The following is a 13627-nucleotide window of genomic DNA, read 5'->3' on the forward strand; positions in this document are numbered from 1 at the left end:
CCCACACTTTAGATCGAACATAATCAAGTGGCTTAAAGAAAATGACCTGTAAGCACCAGCATTACCCGTTCCTTCCAGTACTCGACTATGTAACTCAGACTGGTCATGCTCTGTAGATATGGATCTATTATAATGTATGCATATGTATTACACCCTGTATTGTGGTATTGACCTGTATCTATGTAACCATGCAACCTGTAACCATGTAAGCTTAAAGTATTCTTGTTCTCATGCCCTGATACCTTAGGGTCTGGTGCACGCTATAAATAAACAGTCTAGCACTGCAGCTGTACCATGCCCACATCGCAATCTACAGTTTCTTCTGCCACCTACCCCGCATTTTTATCACCACAACATCTTCCCAATCAAGAACACTTTCACTATCTTCCATGGGAAGTGAACTGCCCAGAACACCATCACTGCTGCAGCCCAACACCCATTCTCACAAGCAGGCATGACCACGGTCTAGGGCAGCCAGCCACCGTCGGAGACCAAGCACCACAGGGGGATCCCCTGTATGTATGTGCAAGCGCCTAGATGCAAACACCTACATTCCAGGCACGCTGTATGAACAAATGCTAGGTGTGGATGTGCATGTAAAAGCCTAGACAGCGGGCACTGTTGTGTACGCGCAACACTTAAAACACCTAGATTGCAAGCATCAATAAATGTGTAAATATCTAAAATTGTCTCTGGAGGATAGCTCGGGGCCATCGTGCTTGTCTTCGAAGCAAGACAACAGTTCGATCCCTGTGTCCGTGCTTCGAAAATTCAGAGCATTAAGCGCATTATAAATAAGCAATTACAATGCTAAGTACAGATGTATGTTGAAATGCATAGATGGAAGGTGTGGATATATGTAGGAATTTGCAAAGGAACTAACAAACGGATTATATGGAATTGCCTAGATGGTATGCATGGTTGTATCTGGTGCCCCCTGCCTTCGTGAAAACTGGCAGGGCAGATTCTACCACAAGACCGTGCTAAGCATTTGCCAAGTGTGGCAGCAGTCCAGCCCTCATGCTACTGGACATATCCGCCGCGTTCGACACAATTAGTCAGTCAATTAGTCCAACATACATTTCGTCGGTTTTTAACCTTCAAGTTCGAAAATACTAAATTCATTTAAAAGCTCTGAATAAAACAACCCAAAGCAAATCAAGAGAATTACATGTCAAAACATAAGTTTGACAGCATTAAAAGAAGGACTCATGATTAAACATGTTCGTTTATTATTGAAAAGCAACTACAGCAAATGCTTTCAACCTTGAACACTTATTCAGCATTAGACCCTGTTAGTAGCTCCTTCCTTCAAGGCTCTGCTTCTCTGGAGCCATGCCACATGAGGGGACAAACATTGTCTCAAATACCACATAGCAGGGATCAACTGGCAGATGCCCGCATTATTCAAGATTGGTCTCAGATACAGGCATCTCAACAGATAAATCCTATTGCAGATTAACTAGAAATGCAATATATCTTCAATAAAAGATCCACACATAGGACACAAGTCTGCTTGTTGCGCCTGCCATGACATGGTATAGGCTGCTACTGGCAAAGATCCAAGCCTAAATCTCATATATAAAGATTTCTCAAATGGTGATGAAATTATATCCAAATAAGATTTAAACCCGACATTCTAAGCCAGTCTTCAGCTTTGTGGCGTCAACAATTAAGTTGTCATACAATGTTTTTGCATTCGTTTTTAGGGTGTTTAAATCCCTGGCCAAGAGTCCCTGGGGGTTATTCCATATTTCTATATTTGGGGAGGGAGGATAGCTCAGGGGCAACACGTTTGTCTTGGAAGCAAGACAAACGCAGCGCAACACATGTTTGAATCCTGATCCCGCACTTAGAAACCACTCATTGGTTTTAAATGAACACCCGCTCATCAGTGCATCTATGATTTCCTGATCATAGATATTGAATACGATGGGAGCCAGGACGCATCAGTGGACTCTCACTTGAACCACAAGTCAACGCCATAACAAAGAAATGCTTCTGAGACTACTTGGAGGGGTCCTACCCTACATATCCTTCCCTCAAAGAACCCTCGCAATCATCTCCCTAGTATTATCAAGAATCGACTATGCAAACAGCCACTACCTTGCAATACCAGAAGGGCGTACTAAAAAACTCCAATGTACCCAAAACAATGCAGCAAGGATACTCCTGAGACTAAACAGAAGAGATCACATCACACCAACCCTGAGAAGTCTACACTTGCTCCCAGTAAAAAAAAAACACATTAACTTAAAAGCCCTCTGCATCACCCACAAATCACTGCACGGGTGAGGAGCTGAATTCCTCCAGGAAAAGATCCACTGCTACGAAGCAGGAAGAAACCCAAGTTCAAGCGACAAATCCAAATCAAAACAATACGCGAAAAGGACAGTTCGATTGAACCGCATTCTCACGTCTAATTACAGATCTATGGAACACAATCCCGAAGGAGATAAGAACGATAGAAGACTACCCCACCTTCGGAAAATGACTGAAAACCTGGCTATTCATCTCACAATGATTAGCATTGGCATAGTCTCCAGGTGCTCCCATTAACAAAAAATGGGCCCTGCCAGCGATCCAAACCGGGACCCAAGATAATCCAATGACAGTACACATTCTGAAACCAACAATAAAACTAACACAACACACCAACTACTAACCCTCTTTGCGCCTGACTCCTTGCCAGCATACCCCACACTTACCTCACTGGATCCAACGGATCATTTGAATCTCACAAAAACACACAACCTGCACATCTGCCATGAACCTAAGTGCTGCAAACAAACATCCCAATCACTGGCCGCTGCCCTTCCAAACACAATAACAACCGCGTACAATCCAAACCCACCTAGAATGCAGACTCTCACACAATTCCAGTTCCTCCTGGTTCTACAAGAACCAACGGAAAAGAACCTTTATCCTACTCCCTCACTAACTTACACAACCCACTTTCCTACAGAACCAATGCGAGCGTCTGGAGACCTGCAAATGGTAACGGTGCATGGTATAAGTCAATTTAACATAACATAGAAACATCCACTCTCACCAAAATGGCAGCATTAACCCATTCACTGTCCCTGGGACCAGTTTGAGACAACAACACCAGTTACACCTGGGCTATCTCACAAATCCAACCCATCATCTATACATAAAACACATCCATGACACTATCAGACTTCATATATACCCCAAGGACTTATCCTGGCTCTCCATCTGAACCTTGCGGCCCCCTGTCTGCCTGGGGTGCTTCTTCATTAGAGGTCATGCCCTGCTCTGAAACCAGACTTTCAGCGAATTCCAACCCCTCATTCGGCATGTCTAAGCCTATCATGAACTGTACAGTTCCTGCTGAGCCTTCCCTGCACACAGAAGTAACTATCTCTCAGTGAGTTATTGGAGTACCTACCACCTCATTTCCTTTCTGTTTTTACAATTCAAAAAATGCGTTTCATCAGTTCTTACATATCTACCTGCTAGAATTGTAAGCCCAGGAAAGTTACATGCACAAGGTCCTGCCTCAACACCCCTGCTGCTCTCAACATAACCTTTCTCCTGATACTTTCTTCTCTCATGCACTGGTGCAGAGGACACACTGGCCAACCGTCTCTGGCAGGTAGCCTCAGGCCAAGGACTTGCTGAGCTTGTTTGCTAACTCTAGCCCTCAATCTAATGACGCACGGTCAGTAATGGGCCGTTGGCGTTCTCTCAACCCTGGGTCAAGTCCTGCCCTTTATATCAAGCCTGGACAAGGCAGGGACTCTGGCATGATGCTGTTCCTGGCTGAATGCAGTTAAACAGGAGGTGCTGGGGTAAGTAGGACCTCCTTGGGCCAAAGAGTAGGCTGAAGTGAGAGGATATTCCTTTCAGGGTTCATTGCTGGGTTATTCGTCGTTACATTGACTGTTTTTGGAAAGTCTACAATTTGGTGGACTCATTTCAAGCAAACTATTTTTGACCTGTTTATTTTTGTTGTTGCAGGATATCCCTCAATGCCCTCCACCCTACCCATACCCCTCACATCTCTACCCCTCTATCCCCACACACGTATTTGTTCGACTCAACCAAATTGAGGCTGCGAAATTGTAGACTTTCAAAACGCCGTCTGTGAAACAACTACATATCCATTGCAAAGGTACAAGGCGGGCGATTGGTTTGCACAACTGGGCAAGGGATTTTAGAATGATTACTAATCCTAATTGTATGCATGTTTTAATTTCCGCACTTAAAAAGAAAATCCAATTTTGTTAACATGGTTCTTATGATGGTGCAGATTCAGATGTTAATGCACGTAAGTGAGCTATGGTTTCAACTGCAACTGAGAACGCGCTGGCTTTCATGGTTTTGTACCGAAGATTCCTTTGTGTTGGGTAACATGGGATTATAAACAAAGTATTTTTGGAAAATTTCACATGACCTTTTCATAAAATGTCTAATGCATACAAATCCTTCAAGCTTGACATATTCCCATGCTATGATTTTCGATAAATAAGTGCAAGAGTGTACAAACTGTCAAAGAATGAGAAATTGAGCACCTGTTTCAAAACTAAACCTCTCCTAATCCAATTCCACCTGAGAGGTATCCATTTTGGAATAGCAAAATATCAAAGTGTAAGACACCAGTTTTCACGTTTTGCTTACTTTTGTTGAAGGAACACATTTCTGTTCTTGTTTTTTTTCAATGAAAATAAGTCAACAGAGAATCATAGAGACTGCATAACATGATCAGTATCTCTTGACAAAGAAGGGGGACACAAACGGTAACTGAGCAGAGGTTACAATGTAGGGACTGAGGTTTGAATGAGATGGAGGGAAAGTGTCTGAGAAAATCTGTTTACATGGAGGTTGGGGGGGAAGGAGTCAAAACTCTCGGCACTCACCAATACCTTCCAGCTATCACCTGTCGGTTTTGCTTACAATCACCGCTAGAGGGACAGTGGGCCCAGAAATGGGTTCTGGGCCTACGGACAAAAGTTACACCTCATTGAAGGTGGCCAATGAACCTGAAACATGGCTGGGGATGCTTGTAGTCTTGTGCAGAAGGGATGCGACCTAGCAGCTCTGGTGGGGGTTGCCCCTTTTTGGGGTGTGAGCAAGTCTGATTTGCACATGGTTTTTCCACTTCTGTAATGGCTTACCGGTTGAACAAAAGTGATCTAGAGCAAGGCAAGTGTCTAGAGAAAAATTGCCCTAGTGCGAAACACTAGAATGTGCCCGCCTCCCGCAATCCTGCATGCCAACATGAACCTTTCCATTCGGGAAATGTTTGTCTAGGTCTGTTTTTCTTTGCATTCTGGAACTTGTAGTCATGGATTCATAATGGTGAAAGCCATGAAATCCAGAGCCACAAGTGCCAAAATGCAAAGAAAATATAAGGATTGGATTCCAATCTCCTAAATGGAATGCAATATGTTTGCAAGTATGCACTAACCTTGCACTGCAGATCCATCCCCAGCATCGTGTAATTCTTGTGATTAAAAAGAAAGTAGTGAGTAAACAACAACATAGACCACAATATTACAAACTGGTATTCTCATCTCGTGTGACTGTCTAAATGAAGGGCACTTCTGTAGACTTTGCTGCAGAGAAGCATCTGTTATTGCTGTGTGATCTCTTCTTCCAACCATTAGATAAAGCAATTGGAAATGCAGTCAATCCGAGAACCTCATTCAGTTACGCATGTAAGGTATAGCTACAGATACAATGCTTAACAGACTGCTCAGATGCTGTTAAAAATGCTCCAATGGAAGGGGCGAGGAAGAGCGGATGCTGGGAGGTGAGGAAATGGGGGCAGTTCCAAACTGCAAGTTTATATGGCTGGTGCCCAGGAGCACCTTGAAGCTACTTGGAAGCGCTATAGATGTGGCGTGGAGGGGAGTAGCTAGGTTATGAGGTGATCCAGTCATTTTGTCTTATGATGCGAGTACTTGAGGAAATGATAAAAAAAATCTTTAAAATGGTGTAAGTACATGGACATAAAAGGGTAAACTTGGTGTGTGATGCTAGTACCAGAGTCCTCTATCTGGAAAATTGCATTAGTACCTTGGTATAAGATGGCAATATCTGTCTAATTCAGTAAATTGCTGGTCATATAATGGCAACATCTGGCCTAAAATGCAAGTAAAGGGACAGATTATCCAAATACCTAGCCAATTGAGGGTGTTGCATTAGTTGCTGCTCTCACATTCCTAAAGCAAACCCAGAGGTGATGGCTGGAAGGTTTTAGAATGAATCGTAACCTCTTGAAATGCTTTGGAAACCTTTAAGTCCATCATTATTCTGCCTGCAAAGCCATTGTAGAAAGGGGAAACGCCACATGGAAATCAGGCTTGTAACATCCACAAAATGGACTGTCCAGCCTGAACTGCCTGGTCACACCCCTTCTGCACAAGACCACATGCAATCCCAGACTTGTTTCGGGCTCATTGGTCATCATCAGTGAGGTGTAGCCTGGGTCTCTAGGACCAGCATGCTTAGGACGCAAGTCTGGTTATAACTGTCCCTCTGGGGGGGCTACAGCAAAACAAAAATAAGGACATGACAGGAAGGTTTAGAATTAATCTTAACTTCTGGCATCACTCTTGGCAACCTTCCAGACCATTGTTCTTCAACCTGACTACCCATCACAGAAAGGGGAAACCCATGCAAATCAGGCTTAATCCCACCCCAAAAGGGAAGCGAGTTCAACACATGCCTGGGGTTGCTAGAGATCATATGTAGAATGGATGTATTTTATTTGTAATTTATATAGCACTTTACATCAAAGCACTGAACAAAAATGCAGTATAACCGACTATACAAAATTGTAACTTGAGGCTGGAGAAGGTCGTTTTTAAGGGAATTGTGAAATAAAGAATAAGATTTAATAGAGCAGATAGAGAGAAAGGGGTAGAGAATTCCAATGATAAGAGGTAAACAAAGGGTGCAGAAACATGACTGGGCTCAAGCAGGTCGAGGAACTGCTAATAGAAATTGAGCTTAAGAGCGTAGGACACAAAAGGAAACGTAAAAGGACACAAGACATGAGAGGTACAAAGGCACAAATCTATAGAGGGCTTTAAATACAGTACAAAAGACAATTAAATGTAAGACGTGAGTAAAAGGATAGCTATCCAAGAGAGGATGGCGACAGAGAAATAGAATCACAAGGAGAAATTAATTATAGCAGACAAACGGAAGCATTCAAAACAGATTTTAGAGGAGGGAGACAAGAAACGGGAACACCAAAGAGTAAAGTAGAGCAGTAAAATAGATGTGAAAAAATTAAAGAAGTAATCATGAGTTTACTGGCGTTAAACGTAAGAAAAGGACGGGCTTTATGAATAGTGAAGAGGTTATACCGACAGTAGCGAGATCTAGAGAGATGATCAAGATATGATTAGAGAAAGTTAAGTCAGTATCAAGATAGAGAGCAAGATTCCGAGCAGAATCAGCAGTAGGAAGAGCAGGAGGAAAAGCAACAGAAGTGGGAGATGGAGGAGGGATAGTGTTAGCTGGGAAAATGAGAACTTCAGTTTTGATAATATTCAAGAAAAGGAAGTGATCGGGCATCCTTGTGATGGCTGAAAGGCAAGAAGCAAGATTGTTGTGAATAGAAAACGTGAAGGAAGAAAAAAACAGAAATAGTTTGGTATCATCCATGTACGAACGATGAGAGATAACGAAAGATGAGAATTTCTGGCAAGGGGGAAGTACAGAGAGAGAAGAGGAAACATGCCAGAATGGGAACCCTGAGGGACTCCGTGAAGAAGAGGTAAAGTAAGTAGGGCAAGAAGGTGAGGAGGAAGAGGCAGAGGACGGACCAATTACAGCTCGAAGAGTGACCACTTTTGAAGAAAAGTAGGAAGCAAAGTGCGAGGCAGTTAGGGTAGACTTAAGAGAGTAGTCAGGTGAGGGGAAGAGAAAGAAGACGAGACAGTCACTGAAACAAGCAGTGAGGATGGGCAGATTGAGCACATAGGTCAAAGTAATAGGAACGTTTGGCTGCCAGAAGGGCCTCGTCGTATAGTGCATGAAAGGATGAAAGATCTCAGTCAAAGTTTTACGCCAGCGTCTTTGAAAACGGCGAAGGACTGGATGCATAGAACAAAGATGAAAAGTGAGCCATGGCTGAGAGGGAGAAAACTAAGAAGTAGGATGAAGGGAATCAAGAGAAAAAGAAAGTGGAGAACAGAACGGTGGCCACATCCTCAGCAGATAGAGCAGCAAACGGAGAGTGAGAAGGAAGATGGGGAAGAACAGAAGGAGGAGTATTAAAAGCACAAAGCTCCCGGCAAAAGTAAAACTCTCCAGACAGGGAGGCTGACTGAGCAGCGGAGAAGGGAGAAAAGAAAATGAAAAGAGATGATCAGAAGAGTAAATAGGTTGAGCCAGAACAGAGGAAGTAGATGGTAGTGATACAAATATACGATCCAGATATATGAGATGGAGGGCAGAAGAGGGGGAAGAATGAGTAGACGAAAGATCGAAATTAGATATGGATAAGGAGTTCAGGCTAGACTGCCCCTTTTGGGGTGGGACCAGGCCTGATTTGCATATGGTCTTTCCACTTTCTGAAATGGCTCGGCAGGCGAAGAACGATGGTCTGGAGGGTGCCCACAGCAATGCCAGAGGTTAAGAAAAATTCTAAACTTTCCAGCCATTGCCTCTTTTGCTTTGCTCTGCTCATGGCAAAAGCTGGCAGTTTACACGAGTACCTGCCAATGATGTCGGTACCTTATTATAATTTGGGAATACCTGTAATATGAAAAACCTGGCAAATGATGGTAACATGGGCACGCAATCGTAACACTACGCAAATCGTGTGAGTTGCTGTGATGTCAATACATAGCAATAAACATTGTATTTTTACTATACAGAAGAATAACGTGTACATTCTTGGTTTCTTACAGTAGGAAATTGCGTCTGGACAACCGGAACACCAAAGAACGGCGGTTATCCTTTTATATGCAACCCTCAGTCTTCTAACTTTAACCCGTTAGCCTCCATTTTTGCACCATCTGGCCATGTTGCCTAAAACATGGATAGCAGCAACAAACATAGAAGGCAAAAGTGTTTTCCCTCTTTGTACAATTGTTTGTTCTTCTGTCGCATAGTAAACAGCATAGCGAGGCCATGTGACCCCAGGACGCCTGTTTTCAAGACACGCGCTTTCATTTAGCAAATCAATGCATTTTGGGCGATGCATTCATGTTGGTTTTATTTGGGTCAAAGTACCAGATTGTATTTATTGCTCCTGACCTCTATCCCTGCCAACACCCCTAACCCCTTTCTTCATGCAGTTATTAGCCTTCCATCCGCCGGAACCCTCCACTGTGGCAGACCAGTGTCTTTGCTGTCATTGGCACTGTGTCATTGTTAGGAGGTGTGAGCCAACCAACATTCAGCAAGTAGTTAACCCTTTACCTGCCTGATTGGGGTGAGGGGGAATGACATGGCAGGCTTCCATCTTCTGCCACTGTCTGTGAATGAATAACAAAAAAACAGTCTCACCTATCCCTTGTGAGAGATTCAACGGGTGTCTTGCAGTGCCCCCCCATTCCAAGTGTGCCTCCAGACCATACCCCGAGCGGCCCTTCCATAGGAAGGGCCTTGTCTGGAGGCTTACCCAGGGCAATGCCAGACGTTATGACTGATTCAAAACCTTCCAGCCATGAACCTTCATTTCTGTTAAAAACTCACAATACTTGCAAAGCTAGCAAAAAAGCAAGGTCCTAACAAAAATGAAGGACACGCAGTGTACACCGTTAATCCCATTCTGGCACTGCACAGATGGTTAAGGCCCCCCTGTTTTCACCATTGTGGTACGTCCCAGGATTAAGGAATGGCCAAACTGATCCTGTGAGTTCATCATTGAAAGTATCAAGTTTACATTTCCCATCTACACTATACAAAGTGATTGCCCCCTTAGTGGGGTCCCAGAAAAGTCCCACCTTTGTCAGCCTCTCGGGCACTGTAAGTGCTTTAGCCAGTCCCGCAGCTATGCATGTGTATTGATTATTGTGCAAAGATAGTCCCCATTGTCTCTGATGAACCTGCCCGCTCCCATCTGCTGATGCCTCAAAGATCCCCACGCTCCACTCTGTCTTGCTGTTCACATCCACCTCCCAGTAATGCACGCCGCAGGATAATTCCTGGCTTCCTCGCACCATCGCAGCTTGATTGACTGCCTCTGCATCGGCAGAGGGAGGACGAGGACTCACACTCTTCCCTTTGTTGGACACAACCACACAAAAAGGAGCCGTCTCACCATCCAAAGTAATGTCCGCTGGAGAAACAGAAAAGATTACAGTTCAGTCCAGGGGACAGCGGAAATGTATTTGATTTCAGAAGCAAGACACCACTGTTGAATAACCTCAAAAGGAGTTAAATCCACTGGAAAGACCAACACGCAAAGGCTTAAGGGAACACTACTCATTCAGAACTACATAGCAAGGAAAGGCTAAGGGAGAAGTGCAGGCCAAGCCATCCATGCCATCCTTCTGAAAGACTTAGAATAGACACAGGAGAGCAATTGCAGTGTGAGAGCCAAGGCATCTGGTGCCGGATTACACAAAGCGCATCTAGCAACCATCGCAGATGGTGTGGGAAAAGTGGGCTTGGACTCAGTGCAGACTCGTATCAGGTGCCTCATTGGGAAACGACTGGGCAAATCTGTACACCGTTGTCGTTTTCTAGTGATTGTGGGTTGCATAGAGGGGCAAGGACCATCCTTCACTGATGGGGTTGACTGCTAGAGACACAGGTCTGGATCTGCGGCAGGGGCGTAGGAGGTCTTGATGTTTCACACCATGCATGAACAGTAAAGGAACATGACCCGGGGAACCAGTAATTCCTGCATTGCAAAGGGAACGACCCCAGGCAGATTTACCCATGCGTATTGAATACCCCAGATGGGATGGAAAGAATCGAGACGGGACGGCTCAATATTCCATCAAGATCTGCGTCACTGGGAGTTTTCAGGATTTTAAATTACTTTGTAACCACATCGAAATGAAATGTGTTTTTGTTAACATATTTGGAGATGAAGAGTAGTCTAAAAATACAAATACATGCATTTATTTCAACACAAAATATTCTGGATTTTGTGTGTCAAGTGAATGTAAGCAGTGTCTTCTTCACTTAGCAAGCCCTGCCTTCTTGGTTTCTGCCATTTTTCTCTACTTACGGAGCCCTCCAGCCTCTTTTCCTTTGCAGATGGGGAGCAGGTACAAGTGGTCCCACCTTCTTAGCCCCGTCTCCTCTTCCTTCCTTCTCTTAACTCTTAGATCAAGGGTGTCTCTCGCCCGGGGGTCCTAAGTGAAGGGCAGACGAAGAAAAGGGCAATTTCTGTTTGGACCTGTTTGGACCAGGAGGACCTAGAGCCCGACCCCCTGCTCAGACAGCAGATAAGCATGCACCAACATGTGCTTACTCTGTTCTCTCCTTCTCTCCCTTTCTCCTTTTTCCTATCTCCTACCCTCTCCCCTTACTTTCTTTTATGCACTTACTCGTCGTCGGGCCTAGTACGGTAGTCGCCCGTTTCCATTTCCTTCCCGCTCTCCCCCCCCCTCCCTTCCTTACCTATGTTTTAGCTCTTGCCCTATCTAAAATGACGTCAGGCCGAGTATAAGAGTTAAAGGAATGGTTCGGTCAAAATTTTTTATTGCCCCTACAGGTCGGCCATGTGTTCTTAAGCCTAAATCGCTCGATTTTAGAAAAATTTCCTATGGACCTTACCCGAGTTTTCGTCCATTAAACACACATGAAAACGGGCACCAGGGAGCTGCCATTTTGTGATAATCCTATCATTTCCCCCATCGCCCTGGCTGACCTGCTTTTGCGGCACTAAATCATATCCCCCGCCTCTGAGCCTGTCATCAGCAGACGCGTACCGCCCATTTCGCCAAAGCACGTCTCGTGTCAACATTCGCTGTGCTTCAGCTAATGACGTGTCGCCATGGAAATGGCAGGACACCTCTTTCCTCAATAACTATAAACAGACCGTTTCACAACACACAGCAGCAGATTTTCGATTCCATTCCTCTCTCTGTGTTACTTTGAGTATTCTGTGACTTGTTTCTGTGCTCTGGTCAGCTACCTTTGTTGCTTGTAGTCCGTGTGGACAGATACCAGTACCACCGCTATCAATTATTTTATTTTGTGCAACACACAATGGATACAATAATGCCCTACATGTACAAGCCCGAGTATACTGAGGAGGAACTACTGGAAAGGGAAACGTGTGAAAACGATGGGGCTTCGGACAGCAGTTGGCAGGACGAATCAACGGATGAAGACACTGGACCTAGTCGCATGGACGATGTTTCCACCTGGTGCACATGCAATTGGTGCGAGCTAATGCCGACCGAGGAGGAGAACTGCTGCTGCTGTGAAAACTCGGGATGCGTGGCCTACATTTCGGAAGGCGAACCACTACCGCAATGCATCACCGAGCTGCCAGACATCAGGGCAGCCTGCCTCACACGGTCCGTGTTGAGGATAATGATGGTGCTTATGCACGAACTTCGCGCAACTGTTCGTCCTCGTAATCCGAGTAACAAGTAAGTTTACTCTGCTTGTGATGCCACTACTATTTCATGGTCTTCTACTATATCCAAAATTACATATACATCATCGTAACGCATGAAATTCGTTCAATAGTGTGCAGTGTCTAGATAGCATTTGTCCGAGCAGAATGCCATTAGGTACAAGAATTGTCATTGACAACAAACGTTTATTAAACTTATCTTGTTCATTTAAAAACAGTTTGTATCATTCTTTTTCACAGGTGGTACCGGCTGGTGGCCTATCGTTCCTTTACATGGTGGCTTCACGGGAGCCTTGGAAACCGCGTTCGAAGAGTAATACCCGCCTGTGCCGTTCGTGCCATAAGAGAAACGTTCCCGAGTGACAACGGTCAGTACAGGGGATTTTCTCTCGCTGTGCTGCAACTTGACCTGTACAATGTGTAAAGTCTTGTATTTTTATGCCATCAAAATAAGATACAAAATAAAACACCATATATTTTAACAACGGTTGTTTCGATTTTTTAAATCAATCAAGTGTGTCTCCATTCAAGGATGAACGTCAGACACCTGTGCTCGGAATGGGTGAAGTTCAGGTCGCTGTTTGTTTGTTTGTTTGTTTGTTTATTTATTTATTGTGCGCACCAGACCCTAGGGTAGCAGGGCGCAAGAGAACAAGGAGGTTTACAGCTTAGTTAACGTTTACAGGTTACAGATTAGTTAACGTTACAGGTTACAGGCATAGTGGACATTTCGAATCTGCAGGGTAGGGCAAGTGCAAGTGCAGATAAGGCGTAGCTAAACAGTCAAATCTATGGCGATCAAACAATAAAAGCAGGTTAGTACAAACATTATAAGAAGACGTTACGTATAAAGTGACATACGCTATGTCGCATTCTCAATAAGCCATTTTATGGTGTTCTTTCTGAAGTTATTGAAGGTTTGGTCAGATCTGAGTGCAAGGGGTAGGGAGTTCCATAACTGTGCTGCCTTAACTGGGAAGCTGGAACCTCCAATGGAGGCTAGTTTGAATCTGGGCACTAGGAGGCAGTTGGGGCTGGCTGTCCTTGTGAGTCTCGTTGGATTTTTCCTGTTGAAGCGTTCTGAGAGGTATCGGG

The 13627-nt window shown here is 44.4% G+C and overlaps 1 protein-coding gene across 8 annotated transcripts in view; it reads right to left on the reverse strand.

The window, feature by feature from the left end:
- Positions 1-13627, reverse strand: part of LOC138521770 (butyrophilin-like protein 9) — a 379874-nt gene that overhangs the window by 265710 nt on the left and 100537 nt on the right. For 4 of the 8 annotated variants that reach the window (XM_069634840.1, XM_069634839.1, XM_069634837.1 and 1 more), the window contains one exon: positions 1216-10270. The exons of the other annotated variants lie outside the window; for them this stretch is intronic. In XM_069634840.1, the coding sequence (XP_069490941.1) occupies positions 9750-10270 (521 nt within the window). In that variant the 3' untranslated portion in view covers positions 1216-9749. Of the gene's footprint in view, positions 1-1215; positions 10271-13627 lie in introns of those variants that run through there. 8 annotated transcript variants of the gene reach the window in all.

This window comes from Ambystoma mexicanum, chromosome 13, assembly GCF_040938575.1.
Source record: "Ambystoma mexicanum isolate Mex_15411 chromosome 13, UKY_AmexF1_1, whole genome shotgun sequence".
Taxonomy (NCBI): domain Eukaryota; kingdom Metazoa; phylum Chordata; class Amphibia; order Caudata; family Ambystomatidae; genus Ambystoma; species Ambystoma mexicanum.